This window comes from Festucalex cinctus, chromosome 7 (genome assembly GCF_051991245.1).
Source record: "Festucalex cinctus isolate MCC-2025b chromosome 7, RoL_Fcin_1.0, whole genome shotgun sequence".
Classification (NCBI taxonomy): Eukaryota; Metazoa; Chordata; class Actinopteri; order Syngnathiformes; family Syngnathidae; genus Festucalex; species Festucalex cinctus.
In genome coordinates this window covers 24,611,495-24,631,301 of record NC_135417.1, presented here as the reverse complement: position 1 = coordinate 24,631,301, position 19,807 = coordinate 24,611,495, and the positions used below count along the sequence as shown (strand labels likewise).

General features: G+C 38.5%; 2 protein-coding genes across 9 annotated transcripts in view; one reads left to right on the top strand and one right to left on the bottom strand.

Annotated features, from left to right (window-relative positions):
- Nucleotides 1-1,695: 1,695 nt before the first annotated feature.
- LOC144023047 (serine/threonine-protein kinase ULK4-like) lies at nt 1,696-18,907 on the bottom strand. 7 transcript variants are annotated; one of them, XM_077528308.1, is made up of 10 exons: nt 18,801-18,907; nt 6,053-6,190; nt 5,530-5,601; nt 4,549-4,648; nt 4,181-4,320; nt 3,910-4,072; nt 2,395-2,496; nt 2,207-2,290; nt 2,003-2,078; nt 1,696-1,916 (listed from the first exon to the last, which is right to left on the bottom strand). In XM_077528308.1, exons 2-10 carry the CDS (start codon nt 6,188-6,190, stop codon nt 1,859-1,861), a joined length of 933 nt encoding a protein of 310 aa, XP_077384434.1. In that variant the 5' UTR covers nt 18,801-18,907; the 3' UTR covers nt 1,696-1,858. The 7 variants fall into 7 exon arrangements, with proteins under 7 accessions (XP_077384434.1, XP_077384436.1, XP_077384437.1 ...); XM_077528310.1 differs by having other exon boundaries at nt 6,053-6,193; nt 18,801-18,889; XM_077528311.1 differs by lacking the exon at nt 18,801-18,907 and adding an exon at nt 11,209-11,313 and having other exon boundaries at nt 6,053-6,193.
- LOC144023045 (trafficking kinesin-binding protein 1-like) overlaps nt 12,767-19,807 on the top strand; it is a 51,491-nt gene continuing 44,450 nt past the window's right edge. For both annotated transcript variants that reach the window (XM_077528302.1, XM_077528301.1), the window contains exons 1-2: nt 12,767-13,019; nt 18,564-18,933. In XM_077528302.1, the coding sequence (XP_077384428.1) occupies nt 18,900-18,933 (34 nt within the window). In that variant the 5' untranslated portion in view covers nt 12,767-13,019; nt 18,564-18,899. The remainder of the gene's footprint in view (nt 13,020-18,563; nt 18,934-19,807) is intronic.

Here is a 19,807-nt window from a genome sequence, read left to right as displayed (position 1 = left end):
TATTAGAAAAGAATAATCTTACCCGGAATGCAGCATTCCCTCCTGTTTCCTGTCAGTAAGTTGTCTGATGAACACAGTTGTCACGTCGTGTTACCCTTCGTCTGGCCATCCTCTTGCTTAGTTTTGTTTTCTTTTGGATTATAGACTTTGTTGTTTTTTTGTTTACCGCTTGTTCCTGGTTCTCCTCCCCCTTTTGATTTAATTAAACATTTTTGGACTTCATTCCTCTGCCTCCCTGCACTTGGGTCCTCAACCACCACCACAACATAACAGGGTCAATCTGCAAAGAACTTTGCTGACCTGACTGTAACTACTAAGTTAGTTTAAAAAAAAAAAAAAAACACCCTGTAGTCTGTTTCTGTGACTGTGAAACAACACATTGCATCAGTGTCCTGGTTTAGCAGACAGTCCATCTGAAGTTTCCTCATGGGAGTCATGAGAGACAACGCCTTAAAGCTCACCGCTGGAGCAGTTTCTTGACCAGACTCAAAAGAATGAATGAGGGGAAACAACAATGGTGATGGTGTAAAGAATTGGGCCCCTGCAGTCCTACACAAACCCCATTGTTCCATCAAGTGCGGTTCATTTCATTTCAGTACAATTCACAACACATTTCTTCTGTTAATAGTTGCACAGTGAACCAGGCCAAGGATATAAGTAAATGGAAGCTAACAAAATAAATCAAACTATAACTGAAAAAAAATAAAAATAGGAAAATGCTTTAAAAAAAAGAAGTGACAATTCAATTAAACTGCATCTTACTAAAACTAACAATAATTGTCGCAAAAATGACATCTTTATCATACATGAGCTTGCAAGGTTAATTTTAAATGTATTTATTTCAGTATTCCTGTACATCGATAACTGCACAAGAAGGAAGGTCAAACAGTCTTGAGAATTAGTTTTATTACACACCATTTAGTGGCCTTTTTTTTTTCCTGCACACAACAAATATTCCATAGGTTTATATAAGTAAATAAAACTAATACTAAAACTAATAAACTAAACTAAAACAAAGTTTTTGAAAAAGACAAAACTAAAACTAACAAACTAATAACTAACCAAAACAAATCTGCTTTTAAAAACAATTAAAACTGAATTTAAAAGTACAATTAAAAATACAACAATAACTATAATGAAAAATCAAAAACTATTATGTTCAGAACCAGACTAACATCCATACCCAAGTACCGGCCTTCTGTTGCACGACCAAACCCAGTGATGTGAAATCTACTGTAAAGCATTGAAATCAGTGACTGCTTGGTAGAATTGTGCAACCTTGGTGCAACGGAGAGTGAAAACTTAAAAGCTTCATGCCACAATTGCTTTCTCCACTTTGTTGATATAACAGCACACCAGTTAACCTATCTTACCTGCTACTCAGATCAGCCTGGCTATAAATACCTCACAGAGAGACCTCTCAGACTAAGAGCAGCCCTTTGTAATGGTTTGTGGAAGATAACTTAATGAGAATCATGAGGAGAAGACCATGAAACTCCCTCAGTTTTTGGCATTACGGGAAAAGCCACATCCACATTTTAAAGGTATTTTCTGCTTTACCTGCTGCTCAATACCATCACATATAGTAGTAGTTGCTCTGCTTTGGAGAGATGATTTGAAAAATGAATTAATACTATTCATTTTCAGTGTACCAGAGGTAAAATTATGCTCACTAGAAGAAAACAGCAGCACACATTGACCACGTCAATCTTAACTTTATGAAATATTACGCACATTGATTATGAAATATTATACACCTTGATGGTAACTTTTGCGGGTTTAGTTGTACAGTACTAGTTTGTCATAACAAAACAAAACAAACAAACAAAATTCTGTGGATCTTCTTGTTCATCATCTCTTAATTCTTGTCTTTCAGTGTCCAGAAGCAGTTCTTCATTAACTCTGGCAAGTTCATTCTTAAGAACAACAAAAAAAGGATGAAATTATTAAATGTTGAAATCAAAGGTTTCATTAAATTTGAATCACATGTGTTTGTTTCAACCTCCTATCAGGGTTTTTGTTGAGTAAACGCTTCAGAAGATTTTGGAAATTCTGACTTGGAGGAGTCGTTGGAGACACTGTTTCAAAGAGAGGATAGCAATGGGTAAAAAAAAATAAACACACAAATGATTCAATTATTTACAATAAAAAAAAAATTATTAGCTGTTGACATGTGAAAAAAGTTTGTCTGTGTTAGTGTATTAACCTTTCTGTGTCGGAGGTGATGGTTCCTGACACAAAATCATTTCCTTTAGTTCACTGTAGTAACTAGATAAGAATGGTGGTTTACCTAGAAAGCGAAATATATTTAATGTAAAAGCATTTTTGTCTGTCCAGAATATACTATACTGTGAAAAAGTAACTGAGTAGGATCTTCATCAATAAGTACCATACCAGTGTACATGTAGTAGAGAACACAACCAAGAGCCCAGAGATCAGAGGTTTCAGTAGTTTCTGACCCTTGGAGAATCTCTGGAGCCATGTAAGCTGGTGAGCCTAGTAACGATAGTGGTAATCATGGGATCACAATGAGCCAACAGAAATGCAATACTGAGTACACATGTTCATCAAAAAACGAAGAAAAAATGTAATATATCGATTATTATCCAAATTATTTATTAGAATTAGGAATATAGCCCTGGCATGTTATGTTTGTCATTCATTCATTCATTCATTTTCAATACCACTTATCCAATTGGGCCATAGGCCTGGACTGATCATTATTCATTCTCAAGACACACATAGAGATGGACAGCGGGAACTGAACACACTCTTTCTGAACGGAAGGCACATGTGTGATAGGGATGTAAAAATAAGAGCAATATCGTGATATTGTGGTATTAAAACTGCCACAATATCGTCATCGTCATGTTCACGATATTTAAATACAACACATCTGTTAAAAAAAAGTCAGGTTGATTTCCATTTGTGCAGTTCTAGCACCCTCTGGTAGCTAGTTTTTTAATGAAATTTAATTTTCATTAGGGAGCTTTTGGCCCTTCTATGTTTAAAATCTACGCTAATTGTCAGATAAAGGGGAAAGCAATATGCCCGTGAAACAAGCCATTATGCGGAGGAACTCTATGTGTGCGTGCATTAACAACATAATATAATAATAATAAATTAGGGGTGTTAAAAAAAAATCGATTCGACAATATATCGCGATACTACAGCACGCAATTCTTGAATCGATTCAATAGGCAGCCGAATCGATTTTTTAACATCCTTTTTTGATGGAAAAATATTCAACAAAACGTCTAAATTTCACACATTAAGCATGGAAGAACGTTATATTAATGGAACATTAAGCCTTAATATTTTATTTCAATGCTGTTCAAACATGAAAAAGGTTACAACCTGTGTGTTAAATACAGTGGCTCACTGACTGAAGTTTCAGATCAATAATAATACATTTTAATACAAATCTTAGTGTGCATGTACAGGTTTACTGAATGGTATTTTCTAAATTTGAGTAAAAAGTCGCAACAATTGACTTGTAAATTCATATCGGGATTAATCGGTATCGAATCGAATCGTGACCTATGAATCGTGATACGGATCGAATCGTCAGCTACTAGATAATTCACACCCCTAATAATAATAATAATAGCATAATAATAATAAAACGGAACAATAATAACATAACACTGATGTAATGTATAAAAGCACAATATTGTGTGTTTTTTAGCATGAGCTCATTCTGTTTACAATATTGTGACCTTTTTTAAATATCGCCAACCTCTCCACAATATCGTGATAATTATCGTACAGTGAGCTTCATATCGTGATAATATCGTATCGTGATGTTTGGATATCGTTACATCCCTAATGTGTGAACCACTACACTATCAGCAACATTTTTTAGCCAGTAATCTGCAATTCATACAGAATCAACAGGTATGTGACAACCTTGAAACCTTTTTTTGATGTCTTGATGTCTTGTTTCATGTTTTCGTTTTCCTGTTTCTTCACATGTGGAACACAATGAAAGGAAATCTTCAAGAGTGTCTGTCTTTGTCTTGGAATAACAGAAATTACCCAATTTTAACATCCCACTACTATCCAGCAGGATCTATTGGAGGAGAGATTATTATTACACAGCAATCATAAAAATATAATAGTGTCTTATGAATATGATGTAGTTGTGGCCTGATACATATAGTGAATGACATGAACAAACCTTAGCAGGAGTCAAGTCAGAGAAAATGATTCCTAACTTGTGGATGTGTTCCAGTCCTTTGACTACATCCCATCCAAACTTCCTCACAACATCTTCGGGCAGACACCCATCCCGAATAATAACAGACTCCAAGGTACCACCTCGCACATTCAAGACAAAGTTGACAGTACATGTAAAAGCCAGAAAATAAAGGACTAATGATAGGAAATGAATAAGAGAAAATTACAGTTAAACTGTTCAAGAATGATGACCCGTGAATAAAACCCTAAACATTTTTATGCCAAAGCGCTAAGTTCCAATGGACAGATCCAAGCAAAATTTGAAAAACAGTGATTGTCAATGTCTTAACTGTGAGAACCACAACTGACCTGTGCAGAGCTCCACTACTAGCCACAAGTGCTTTCGGGTCTCGTACCACTCATAAAAGCGTACAATGTTTGGATGATCTAGATCTTGGCATAGACGAACCTAAAAGAAAATGCAAGATTCTTTCTTACATGCCATATATTTTACGTATTTGTGCTCATAAGACAATTTCAGGGAAACATTGAAATTGTACAGTGGATGTATAGAGTGTATACACCCCCTGTTCAAATACTGTACCAGTTTTTTTTTCCATGAAAAATAAGACCTAGATAAATAGTTTCAAAAGTTTTTGCCCCGTTAAATGTGGTTGCACACCTGTACGTTCTCTTAAGAATGGGGTTGTGGCGTTAATCAATCACATTCAAACTCATAATTAGCATGTCACCACACACATACCACCATTTAAAGTGCCCCTGATTAACTACAAGTAAAGTTCAAAATTTCTAGTAGGCTTTTTTTTTTTTTTTTTTTTTTTTTGTAATTTGCTTATTAGTAGAAGCCTGCAAGTTTTGTGCTAACACTGACTGACATTTGGAACTGTTTAAATTTCCCTCTACCTTGACTAAGGCAAAAGTTCCCACTGAAGAAAAACAGTTACAAAAAGTGATGCAGACACCATGCACCACTGGAAAGGTGTTGTTTTCTTTTGGGATTCTTCAAAAAGTTAACCTATGCTTGGAAGATTTTTTTTTCTTACAATTTTGCCACCCTATTTCATAGTCCAGCCATACAGTATGAGGAACATGGAAGATTCTTGCCTCATGAATGAAAGAGCCACCAGTACTTACCAGAAATGTCTGCAACTTGTTCACTGTTGCTGTTCTCTTCGCAGCCTCCCTTATCACCCAACCAACATAATTTTATACATTTCATAAATTTTTGTGCCATAATTTCTCCACTTGATGACGGTCTTCCCTTTGTTTTCAAGATATTTTTAAAGCCTTGGAATTTCTTCTGTAACCTTCTCGTGTCTGATACAGTACCTTTGAACTATTGAAATCACTCTGATGCTGTGGAAGCTCTCTATGGACCATGGCTGAAGATTGAAGATGTGACTAAAAAAATGCCAGGAAAAGCCTATTAGAATGGCTGAACTTTATTTGGGGTCATTCCGAGGCAGTTTAAATGGTGTCAGGTGTGTGCAGACAGCCATTGAGCATGAGTTTGAATGTGATTAGTTAATTCTGAAAGCCACATCCCCAGTTAGAAGAGGGTGTGTGTATCTTACAATATTCTTAGTTCCCCATTCAAATATTATTTTTTTTTTTTTTTCAGTTGAGTTGCACAATTTATAGGTCACAATAGTGGAAGAAATTTCAAAATTAGGTTCTTATTTTTTAATACCACAAGAACCTGGCATTTGGACAGGGGCGTGTCGACTTTTTTTTTTTTTTTTTTTAATCACTGTACCGTAACAAACATAACACTTGGGACCTATTTCATCATAATGCAAATTGTCTTAAGTATCACTCCAACCTATAATTATATGAAAAGACAGGATCCTACATGGTTGGTGATTTCAGGCCTTTTGGCTTTGTCACTGCATTTGAGGGCCACGTAGTTCAGGGTGCCCATCGTCCTTCCTTTATAGACGACAGACATAGAGCCTCTTCCCAGCTCCTCATACAAGTTAATGTTCTCCATCTGCTATGAAAACAAGAAGGGTAGTTCTAATGCAAAGACCTTTTTGTTTAAAATGCATCAAGAAGCGATATCAATGAGACAGACTCAACCTTGGAAATGCATACATAATTGTACAGTACAACATCTCAAAATTACATTTAGATTACATTTGTCATTATGCTTGGATCAAGTAAACTGTAAACAGTAATTTGACATTCTCAAAATCCCCCAGCAGAGGTGCCAAAATAGGCCTTAAAGTCAAAAGTCATATAAAACTAGAAGTTTGAGTAAAATTTTATACATTATGTCAGCGCCATTGAATATCTAAGGATAAATTCCACAAGCAAGCATGCTTGCTTGAAGGAAGGAAGGAAGGAAGGAAGGAAGGAAGGAAGGAAGGAAAAGTGTGATCATAACCATGAAACCAGTGGATGTAATTGGAACTTACAAGCAAAGGTTCTGGGTGCTCAGTACGACATAAACATACAATTAATTAACCTATAGCCGCTGCTCACGCAACTATTTTGTAGCTGAAATTAAAATGGCTAATGACAATAGTATCGTTATTTGTCAGATGTCTTCAAATTTTGATAAGTGATCTTTCACTTCTCTTCATACTTCAACGGCAGTTGGGATTTCCTTTAGAATTAATACATGTTTGAAGTAAAATACGATCACTGTAGGTTCTATTTTCAGAGAAAGGTGCACATGTGCTTGGCGTATGAATGCTGGGACAAGTTTAGTTTACCATGTTTGGGATTTTTACCGACCACGCTACACCATGTTGGGTGTTATGGCGGTCGAGGGCATTACACGCCCCCGGGTGTGCTGGTGCCTATCCCAGCTGGCTTTGGGCAGTAGGCGGGGTACACCCTGAACTTCCATCCATCCATCCATCCATCCATTTTCTTGACCGCTTATTCCTCACAAGGGTCGCGGGGGCTGCTGGCGCCTATCTCAGCTGGCTCTGGGCAGTAGGCGGGGGACACCCTGGACTGGTTGCCAACCAATCGCAGGGCACACATAGACGAACAACCACTCACAATCACACCCACGGACAATTTAGAGTGTTCAGTTAACCTGCCAAGCATGTCTTTGGAATGTGGGGGGAAACCGGAATACCCGGAAAAAACCCACGCAAGCATGGGGAGAACATGCTAACTCCACCCAGGAAGGCCGAAGCCCAGACTCGATCTCACGTCCTCTGCACTGGGAGGCGGATGTGCTAACCAGTCATCCACCGTGCCGCGGCCGCCCATATATATTAGTGTTGTCTTTATATCTATGATGATCACACAAAACTCATGGATGTGGAAAACAGCACATAAATCGTGAGGGATAAAAGTCATAATAATAATAATAAATAAAAGTTGGACATGTATGTGATTGTGTTACTGTAAAAAGAACCAGGGTGGCCAAATTGATGGGGTTACATGTTTGGGTCAACTGTAAATGTATACCTGACCATCACAGTTGATAAAAATCAAATGTATTTAGAGTTAACCTTTGAAATTCCATAGATCTACCACTAAATATTAGGCAGTCCCCCTCGTTATCCTCTTTTAAAAGACTTATTGATATGTGCCATCTATATTCTTTGGCTTTTGGCACACCATGAGACTTGTTCTTGGTGTTTTGTGGTGTGTATGAGTTTGATGTTTAGTCTACTTATATTTATTTATTTATTTTTGTATTTATTTATCTTTTTATTCACGACTTCTTATTTCTTCACTAATGTAAAATGCCTTTACTTGTAAAAAAACAAAAACAAACAAAAAAACAAAAAAACAAACAAACCTGTATTCGCACTTCAAAATGAAATGTTTGCTTTGTTCTTTTTTTACTGCAAAACTGATGTATATGTACAGCACTTTGTATACAGCAACGCCTGCTCTTAAAGCGCTTTATAGATAAAGTTGAGTTGAGTTGAGTTGAGTTGAGATAGTACTTGGGGTCATTTTTGACCCCACTTATGGAATAAAACTTTGATAATCTTTATGGAAAAATAATATTCTCATATTAACAATACTTTAAATGAAGGGCATATTACAATATATAAATACACTGAGACTTAAGCCAATTCCAGTACAAAAATTACAGTAACTTCAAAACTATAATAGATACAAAACCAGTTCGCCTCATGCCAAAGACAACCTATTTGACAAATATTTGGAAGATTAAATGATAAAAATGTAAATTGAACTAACTGTGTAAAGAAAAACAACAACAACAACAAGCCCTGGTGTCATATTTGACACCACTTATGCATCTAAGGGCTAAAAATATACATAATTCGGAATTAGAAAAGAAGTAATGACTTTCTAGCGTCAAAAATACGTTTAGGGACACATAAAGCTATCTTTTATTAAAATTAGCTCTTGACCAGTGAAATAGATTCGTTTTTGCTTTTTGTTGTATGAAAGTACATCTAGGCTATAAATCTAAAACAATCAAAGGAAAACCAATAAGTCCACCAGTGCTTGACTTCTTGTGTTGCATCTGTGTTATTCAAAAACCCTGAAATGTTGTTTGTATTTCTGCCCCTAAGTGTTTGCAAAAAAAAAACAAGTTTTTTCCCCCCACACACAACTCCAACATTACAGAGAGAAAGAAATAGTTCTACCTTTGAGCCACAGATATTCTTCTCACAAAAAGTGATACATCTGTATGAGAGTAGTAAAATGGACAAATGTCAATGGAGACGCCTATGACTTTGATATGACATCACAATGACTATAGATATAATCAAACTAAAGATTACGCATGCTTGCGACTGTGCACATTTATTCCAGTAAAAAGTAATTATTTCAATTGTGTAACAGCACAGCAGCGGTGGCAACTTGTCACTTTAAGTAGTTTCTTAAGGGGTCTGTACTTTAATTGAGTATTTATTTTTCTGATGATGTTTTACTTTTACTCCCTACATTTCACTCAGATATCTTCGCTCTATTACTCTATGGATGTTAACACAAGAAAAAGACATACAGTAAATAGAGGTAAAGTCATATTCGGACAAGCAAGATATTTCCCAACCATGGTCTTACGTACATGAGAGAATTGTTTGATGTTTCCTTCTCCAAGAATGATTTGTCGTGGAAAACACATAATAGCGCAAAATATTGCACCACGACTGCACCCGCAGTCTGCGCCCAGTTACCCACCTATTCACTAAGGATATTGCTCTAATCATATACTGCCGCAAACACGCCCGCAAAACTGACAGCTGGGAGCAAATTTGCATCTGATTTGCTACACATGGCAATGGATTTGCGCCAAGAACATTGTAGCATAGTAACAGTTGCGAGAAAGATTACAACAGAAAGCGATGTTGGACCGAGGAGGTGCAGAACAGTTTTCCTCATTTAGCGCCATTAAGCTGTACAGAGCAGAGAGGATGATGACGGCGTCATTCATTCATAAAGTAAAAATTATTGGTGTAATCGTTTTTTAAAAATATATTTTCAGAGGTTGACGTGGGTGTACAGTATGCATCTGGCACATAAAAATGATCGTAAAATGCCCCCCCCCCAACCCCACCGCCATTGCCGATCAGCCTGGGTTACATCATGTCGTAAACCAACCATCTCTCTCTCCTCTCTGCGTGACTCCTGAGGGGGACACGGGCTCTCCATGCCACCGTGCACTGCTGTCATGATCCCGAGATCAAGGAAGCGCCAAGTTTACACCACCTTTCCATAAACGTTATTTGCGCCACTCAAACTCAGTGTGGCTATTAGCGCTGGCGTTCGTGAATTAGACGTTGTATATCAATGAGTCTCATTTGCATATGGGTGGGCATAATATGCGCCAAATGTATGCAAATTACCTAATCTACATCTGCGCAAATACCACCGGCTGTACCGGGGCGCAATCTGGTTGGCAGCGCACTTAGTGACATGTCCGCCTCCCAGTACTGGGGACTCGGTTCCGAGTCCAGGCTCCGGCCTCCCACATTCCAAAGACATGCATGGCAGGTTAATTGGGCGCTCCGGATTGTCCCTAGGTGTGCTTGTGAGTGTGGATGGTTGTTCGTCTCTGTGTGCCCTGCGATTGGCTGGCAACCAGTTCAGGGTGTACCCCGCCTACTGCCCAAAGCCGGCTGAGATAAGCTCCAGCAACCCCCGCGACTCTTGTGAGGAGTTCAGAAAATGGATGGATGGATGGATGGATAGTAAATCTTTGGAAACACATTTTGTTAAGTATTGTCAGGTAGATTGAGGCTACACAAGCAAGATGCGAGAGTTGTGGGCTGACGGGGGATTCAAAGAATTTCATTGCTTTGCATGGTGCCTAGTCTGAAGTTCAACTGTTATTCCGATGTTTACTCTTCTACTTCTAAAAATTATAGTCAGTAATGCACAGTGTTTTCAGTAGAAAAAAATAAGTGCCCGCACTCCCCTTATATATATACTCCCCTTATATATATATGTATATATATATATATATATTAGTGCTGTCAAAGTTAAAGCGTTAACTAATTAATTAATCACAAAAAATTAGCGCATTAATCATTGTATTACCACAGATTAATCACACTATTAATTTTGACCGCAGATGATCCTTTTTAGCTGACAGAGGATGGTTACTTTAAAGGTAGCTGTTGGAGTTTGAGCAATAAACATAACTACATGCATTAAAGTAAAGCATTTAATAAATGTTTACATATGCAGTAGGTCATTCTTTCCCATTTTAAATTATGTAAATAATTAATTGATTAGAAAAAGCAGGAATAGCGTGTGCAGTGGATATATATTTTTGGAGATGTCCTTATAACATTAAATGTCGAAAAAATTAACACATAACAGGTGCGCTTCAAATTTTGCGGGCAAAATATGTTGGGGGAAAAAAAGCCTTTTTAAGTCAGTGATTAATCATGATTAATCAAAATTCTAAGATGTGATTAATCTGATTAAAAAATTTAATCGCTTGACAGCTCTAATATATATATATATATATATATATATATATATATATATATATATATATATATATATATATATATATATATATATATATATATGTATACGTACTACTCTTACTTGATGTCTAGCAACTCAAGTCGCAAGTTGAGGTGACAGTGGATATGATATTTGATTGTCGTCCATTGCTGGAGCTCTCCATTTGCAAGCCGACAAGACTTCCTTGTTCGTTGAGCTGCTCACTCGACCAATGACAGGCAGTTTGCAACGGCTGAGTCCAACCAAAGACACGCTTAGGGCCGCCCCCTCATTTGAATAACATTTTGACTGGGCACTTCGGCCCAAAACTGCCAAAATTAAAAATGAATAAATGACTAAAGAAATAACTAAATAAATGACTAAATAAATAAATGACTAAAAGTAAAAATAAAAACGGATTTATTTCCATTTATATTTATTTCTTTTGGATATAATTTTCGATTATATTTTTTTTATATTCATTTTTATTTTCACTTTTAGTCATTTATTTATTTAGTCATTTATTTATTTTTTAATTTTGGCAGTTTTGGTCCTCCATAGTTTGGTGCATGCAATTGCTGTTTCACAAATCCGTAGCCTATCGGTGGCCAAAAAGTGGTATCGGAACAACATTAGTAAAAATTGTCAGTTATTATAATGTGATTTGTTGGGTTTAAAAAAAAAAAAAAAAAGGAAAGAAATTGCCAAAGTGTTGAATATCCCAGTCGGTATCACACCAAATCCAAATGGTCTGGAATCGCCCAACATTAGCCTGAGCCAAGAAAGCTAACTTTTGTCCGAAATTATTCATACAACCCCACACCCCACTCCGGCAAATTTTGAATTGTGGACATTGATTTTTAGCATGACAAAATCCCCAAACACACAGGAAAAAGGAAAAATGGTTAAGAAATGGTTTGCGGGCAAAAATATCGTTTTGCAGTGGCCCAGAGAGTCGACTTAAATTCAGTTGAAAATTTGTAGGGGGGAAACATACTGAATAGGACATAATATCAGCCCAGTGATGCAAAAAGCTGATCAGAAACTATAGGATATGTTTAATTTGCTCTTATGGCCAGTAAAAGGGTATGAATAATTTTGGACGTGCCACATTTGCTGAGAAATATTTATTTATATTATATATTTAGTGATGCCTCTTGTACAACATCCTAAATTATCCAAATGGTTATTGCATAAAATTGACAACAATTTTGAGTTTTTGGTACTCTTGGAACTGAAATTAATTTTGCCACCTCTGCTGTTTACTGATGTCTGTATGTTTACAAAAAAAGAAGAGAAAGTTTCGTTTAAACCATTTCTACCACTACCAGCATATATTTCCCACTCATCTCTAACTTTGTATGAGACAAAACTAATCTGCTCACTTCCATCCCGGAAGTAACAATTGCTTATGGTTGTAGAACATATTTTTGAGCTACCATAGTTTAATACGTAATGCTTATAAACATTAACTTTACATTTGAAACTGTTAGGAGTGTGCTGTACACAATACATACAAAAAATAGCATAAAGTAACATACATTTTAATCATATTTGTCATGTATTTTATTTTGAAATCTTAAAAAAAGGAAGTCGGAGTTATCAATTGGTACGTGACACAAATTCGCTGCTTTGCTTTGTTCATATAACATTACGATGACGGCAGGCAGGCTGGGAGCAGACTCAAGTTTACTCAAATTTTAGTCAGGCAAAAAGGAATTTAGTTATTCGCGTTGAAATGCACATCTATAGTTAGAGAGGTTACTCTCGCTGTGTCTCGAAGTGAGTGCGTTATCTTTATTTCTCTGTGCTGCTTCCTCAATAGAATTTCGCGCTGCCAAACTTTGGTGATAAAAAAAAGAGGAAATGGATTTAATAACGTCGTTTTGAATATGTGCGGTCTTCCCAAAACGGTAAGAAATCGCGTGTGTATCAATGAATGATTTTCCTGTGAAGTTTTATTTTTCATGGTTCGTTGAAAGTTGAGCAGGTGCAAGAATGCCACATTTCGTCTCTTTCGGTTACAGAGCGATAACGGCGATGTACAGGCCATTCACTGAATGAATAACTTTACTGTATATTGCTTGTTTTTTAGTTATTTTTTTTTGTAATCTGCTACGTTGTGGAAGTTTGATGTTTGTCTTTTATCTGACCAACATCTTCAGATGGCCCTAGTGAAACTTTTTGAAACGTGTACTGCGCTGTACAGCTTTCTGTTGCTGAGGGTTACAATTTGAATTTCAGCTGACATTTCAGGTTGTCAGACACACGACACCATATTAGATTGCATTGATTAATTACATTTACTATCTGATTTTATTTTATTTTTTTAAATAAACATGATGTGGAAAATGTATATTTTCATTAAGTGGTGTTTACTCCCATTTAAATGTCAACATAAGTGCAAAAGACTGATTTAGATGTGAAATATATCTAAATGCTTTGTACTTTGAAAGGTTTTAAGGACTGAATGACCTTGTGAAGTACTCGAATGTGAGTAGTCTTGGACCGCCCAGAAGTTAAACGAGGGTTCAGTTTGTTTGCTGTCAATATCACATGATCCATAGAACATCTGCTCACTATCATCTCAGTTTTGGGTCGCAATAAGAGTACAAGAAGGCAAATATGCTGCTGGTCAAGGACCAACTGCATTTATGGTCATGACGGCACATCCATTATCTTGTGAGTAACTTAAACACTGCATGTGACCACTGATAGGAAACCTCATGGATTTGTAGATAATTGTGTTATAACACAATAGTCTAACTGACAACCCACATGAAGAATGGCAAGACTGAGACTATTGTGTTAACAAGACGGCAACATGAAATGGATTATGGCTGGTCCTGTTTTACACTGCAACTGGAACCACATTACCAAGTGTAGGTAATCTACACTCGGCAACATTTTGTCAGTCATCTCTTAACATTTTAGTCTGCTGGCTGTAATCCTAGTTATTTTTTTAGAAGCTTCCTCTGACTCGTCATGCGACTTTCTGGTCAGTTGCATACAAGTCAGTTGTATCTGCTCTGTGCCGTCTTTTTATCAACTTCCCATGGAGATAATTAAACAAGATGATGTGTATCTGAATGCTGCTGTCCTTTGTCTTATAACACTAGTGTCCTTAAATCTACTTGAAGCTAATTACAATGGTTATGGTTTGTGGTCTTAAAACTAAGGGTATGAATGGCCATATGTGACATGTTTTATTTTGCAAATTTGTTTTAGCAGGAACATATCTTGAATTTGAGAAAATAATGGAGCGAGCTTGTAAAAAAAAAAGAGAATTGATTGATTGGTGCCAAATGATGTTGATGTTTATGCAGATGCTTTTTCTTCAAATATAAATAAATAAAATACAATAAATACTTGGGGTATTCTGGAAGGTAACCTCAGTGATACATGGGAATTACTGTACATACAAATCCAAATATCACTATACCCACATCCCATTTTCCAGAGTAGCAGTTGTGGTTGTCAATGATTGATCACCACTCAGACAGAGAGCATTGGAACATTGATTGCATTCATTGATCACGAAAGTGGCTGTACTCTCTGCAATCCTTACTAGTTCTGCTTTTAAAACTTTCATCATATAGTAGATGTTTACCTGGTACCAGAGGTTAGGAAAAAAGTGTGCAGTACTTTCCTTACAATATGACATTTAATATCTAATGTTACAAATGTAACAATGTGGTGTTTTCAATGTAATTCACCCACAGTAATAACAATAATTCTGGGTTTATCCTCCAACCTCTCATAGTCAAGAACTTGAAGTATGTTCAATAAAGTGTTCTCTATAATATATAGGGGTGTGCTCAAAAAATCGATACGGCAATATATCGTTGCGGGCCTCATCACAATACACGTATCGATACGCAGGCGTCAGAATTGATATTGCTCGTTAACTTTAAATTGGCAGTTCACGTTTGCCTTTGCGGCTTGCGTTGTACCTAAAAAATAAAAATCAGTAGCGTCTTTGAAGTTAATTGCCTTCAATTAATGCAAAAATAGCTCACCGGTGATTGGACACTGTGTCTTGCTAAGAAAAATGAAAGCAGAGGAAGAATGTCAACATTTATTTATTGATAAACTTAACATGGCACGTGTCTCAGTGTACCAATTTTCCTATATTTTGTTGAAAAAAATAAAAAATAAAATGTGTCTTATTTGGGATACATATGTATCGCGATACGTATCGTATCGTGGCCCTGTATCGTGATACGTATTGTATCGTGAGGTTGGCGGCAATACCCAGCCCTAATAATATACCTCTCAGAACTCCCATTTTCGGCTCCACAATAACATAATGGATTTTAAGCATGTCCTCACTTCTGGTCGCTATGCTAACGCTGACGATAACAACGATAGCGTTCAATTCTTAAAAGTACTCGCTGTTTGATTTACTTAACACAGTGCTTCTCAATTATGGGGGCTGTAGTTTTTACATCTCTGCTCTAGAGCATGGGCGGCCAAGTTCGGTTCTTAACCCCGGGTTTTCACCGGATGCGGTTGCGGTGCGGTTGCGGTGCGGTGCGTCTTGACTGCGTACTCCGGACGGGTCAATTTTTTTGTCAATCCACACCGGCTCCACAGCTGCGGTCCGGCAGCTCCGTCGCCGCCCACTTCCCAACGTGTCTCGCGGGACCGCGCGCGCGCGCGATCATGTGGCATTTCACAACGACAAACATACAGAAAGTCTGTGCTCAACAGAGAAGCAGAAAGAGAGGTGGACTTCTTTTGATTTAACCTTTTCTTCTTCTTCTGCTATGAGATTCCATGCAGCATCCTTTTTTTGGTTGTCCTTATAAAAAGGATGTGCCGTGTCATGTATTATTTTGTGGTTTTCCTCCTCCAATATAAACCTCTCCTCGTCCATGTTCGCTGGTGTCTAAACCGTGAATGAGCACATGGCCCGGCGACGCCCACGTCACGTTTTGCTGAAAAGCTTGCGAAATAGGAGCTGGCGAGTGTTTTATTCTGAAAGGTAACCGGAAATTTATTTTGAAACTGCGTCGGTCTTCCTGTCCCGCTCGATGTGTTTTGTGCTAGCTTGCCATTTGCCGGAGGCCTACTGCTGCGGCGTCCGGCAAAAATAGAAAATAGGTCTATCCTTGCGGAAGGCCTGCGGCACGCCGCAGCTGAGACGCAGTCGACACGCAACGCACCCACAAGCGGTGTAAACTGCACCATTTGAATGAATGGAATCTAATTGCTTGCGTCGCCGGACCGCACCGCAACCGCACCGCAACCGCATCCGGTGAAAACCCGGGGTGAGAACTGCTATCCAGCCTGTTTTCCATGTTTCTCTTCACTAACACATCTGATTCATGATCAGGTTCTTTAGCAGGCTTCTGTAAACTTTGCTAATGAGCTGATCATTAGATTTAGCTCTGCCGAAGGAGGGAGACATTGAAAACGGGCTGGATAGCGGCTCTCGATGACCGAACTTGGCCGGTGTGGCCCTGCTCTAGAGGAAGAGAAGGGGGCTGAGAAAGATACTTGAACAAAGAGTGGGGAATTAAAATCAGATACACGCCGTTACACGGTAACATGTACAATGAAAATCTGCATGGATGTAACCCCCCAGCTGACCAGTTGGTTAGTTTGTTGTTGTTGTTGTTGTTGTTTTTTAAATTGAATTTCTAGTTCTCTGCTGCATACTAGTATTGATTGTTGTTCGGTGTTTGTGAAAGCATCTGTTCTGTTTTTGTGTTGCTTGTCCATGAGGTTGCTCAGCGATTCATGGCAGTATAACCCCGGGTTTTCACCGGATGCGGTCGCGGTGCGGTTGCGGTGCGGTGCGTCTTGACTGCGTGCTCCGGACGGGTCAATTTTTTTGTCAATCCACACCGGCTCCGCACAGCTGCGGTCCGGCAGCTCCGTCCGACAAACATACAGAAAGTCTGTGCTCAACAGAGAAGCAGAAAGAGAGGTGGACTTCTTTTGATTTAACCTTTTCTTCTTCTTCTGCTATGAGATTCCATGCAGCATCCTTTTTTTGGTTGTCCTTGTAAAGTATATTAATAACGAGAGTCGGGTCAGTGCGGGTCCACTCTTTATTTCTGTCTTCCGCGTCCGGCTGCCGCTCAGTACGGCAAGCGAGACGGGCACAAGCAATCGCGAACATCAAACTCACAATACATTACAGTCCTTATAAAAAGGATGTGCCGTGTCATATATTATTTTGTGGTTTTCCACCTCCAATATAAACCTCTCCTCGTCCATGTTCGCTGGTGTCTAAACCGTGAATGAGCACATGGCCCGGCGACGCCCACGTCACGTTTTGCTGAAAAACTTGCTAAATAGGAGCTGGCGAGTGTTTTATTCTGAAAGGTAACCGGAAATTTATTTTGAAACTGCCTCGGTCTTCCTGTCCCGCTCGATGTGTTTTGTGCTAGCTTGCCATTTGCCGGAGGCCTACCGCTGCGGCGTCCGGCAAAAATAGAAAATAGGTCTATCCTTGCGGAAGGCTTGCGGCACGCCGCAGGCCTTCCGCAGTCGACACGCAACGCACCCGCAAGCGGTGTAAACTGCACCATTCGAATGAATGGAATCTAATTGCTTGCGTCGCCGGACCGCACCACAACCGCACCGCAACCGCATCCGGTGAAAACCCGGGGTAACTCTCAGGCTACAGAGTTTGGTGTGATAGTCTCTAGTTGACCTTCATCTGCAGTAAATGATTAACCAACAACATTGAGAAAGTCATTTGATTAAGCAATGAAGTTTAGCAACTCTTCTCTTACTTTACATAAAAGAAACTTGATATGCCTTATACATACAGCAGTTAGTTAAATTCCTCCTCAACTATTATGTTAACTTTTTGTTCATATTTTAAACACAAAAGCCATTTATCACAATAGTTTTTTTTGTTTTTTTTTGTTTTTTTGGGTACTTTATCAGTGGAGTTTCTCCTTTTGGCCCAGATATGTCTGGTCATCTCAAGGAACATTGCATGACCATATGTCTTAAATTCCTTTTCAGCGTTTTTATCCAACAAAAGTGGAGGTAATATTCACATGTAGAGCCATGTCCCGAAGGATACATTATGGCAATCTACGGCCATGCCATTTTCGATCCGTCCTTTTTCTGTCCCACTTTACCTGTTTAGGGTCACAAGAAGCTGGAGCTTATTCCAGCTGATACTGGGAAAATGGCAGGCAGACTACCACCTGGACTGACTGATTGACTGTCAATCACTGCACACATACCTTAATGTATAGAGGCAGACAACCTTTTACATCACATTCACACAATCACTGTGTAGGAACTGAACCAACACTGCCTGCATGGAAGTCACACAGGCAACCACTACATCATCAGTGATTATGTGAACTTGCATTTATAGTTATTGAGGTATACCCAAGTGAATATAGTTTGCCATTTTCAAATTATAATGTAAAATAGACGTAAACAACCCCCTTCTCTCTCCTTTGTCCTTCCTTCTCTTTCAGATTTACAGGCAGCGATCATTGGACTTTCCTGTCTGTAGTCATGGTTGCCCTAGTTTAATGTCAAGTCAGTCTAAATCGAAGTTAGCTTAGCCTTTGTGCTGCTTGAGCTTGTCCATGGCTGATCCTTCCTTATTGTGGTAGCTGCTCAGTGCCAAGCTGGACCCAAAGACTCTTCCTCCCCACACCTGGTCCTATACCTCCCCATCCCCAGAAAAACTGTCTCAGCATATAGCTCACCTTCCCAACCCAGGGATCAATTTGGCCAACGAAGAAGAGGAGAAGGAAGAAGAAGAGTATGTCAGTGATGCACGGCTGCAGGCTTCACTCGATGGCTTCATGGTCACCTACAGAGATGCAGAGACCATTACTGGTAATATTGCATACATGTTTTATTGCACTTTGCGAGACAAACATACTTCAGTCCATGTAGCATCACTAAATCAGCAACTGATGAATGAATATATGTTTTAATGTCACAAGTGTTTACTTTCAAAGGTCCATTTAGCTGCATCAGTTTGTTATTGAAGCTGAACATGCAAGTTGTTTTAAGTGTTTACCAGCCTGCCGCCTGTGATTCTGGATCTTTAAAAGCTGAGAAGCATATGCTGTGAGAAAGTGTCCCACAGTGGGACCCTGTCATTATGTCACATCCTGTTAGTAGTGGCGCTCCAGGGGACTTTTGCCTGCCAAATTCTAGCTTTAGCACTCTTGTTTCAACAATCTAGGCACATCACACAGTTTTTGTCGTATGACACAGTAATGGATATTGATTCGAAGCCCTCAGCTAAACACCTAAAAATAAATGGCTGTGAACCAGTTCTGTGATTGCAGTCCAGATCCCAACAGATCAGCATGGAGCAGACAATACAAGCACATAGACAAAATCTAATAATGAATTCATGAGGAATTTGGACTGTGAAGGTTTGCTTATGAACACAACCTACAGGAAAAGGCCCTCCCAAGAACACCGTCCTTGACCATGAGGTCACTTCCTCTTATTATTTGAAATAACAAAGTCTCTTATCATACACCCTGTAAACACAAAGTTTTGACCAATTGCTTTCCACATCGCAGTGAGAAAAAAAATGTTAAACCATAATTAATAATTAATGAATAATCGTAAATTGCGCTATGCCAAGACCAACTCCTTCCTCTTCAGTTAGAGCAGGGGTGTCCAAACTTTTTCATTTGAGGGCCACATACAGAAAATCAGAAGGATGCAAGGCCCACATAATGTTATGAAG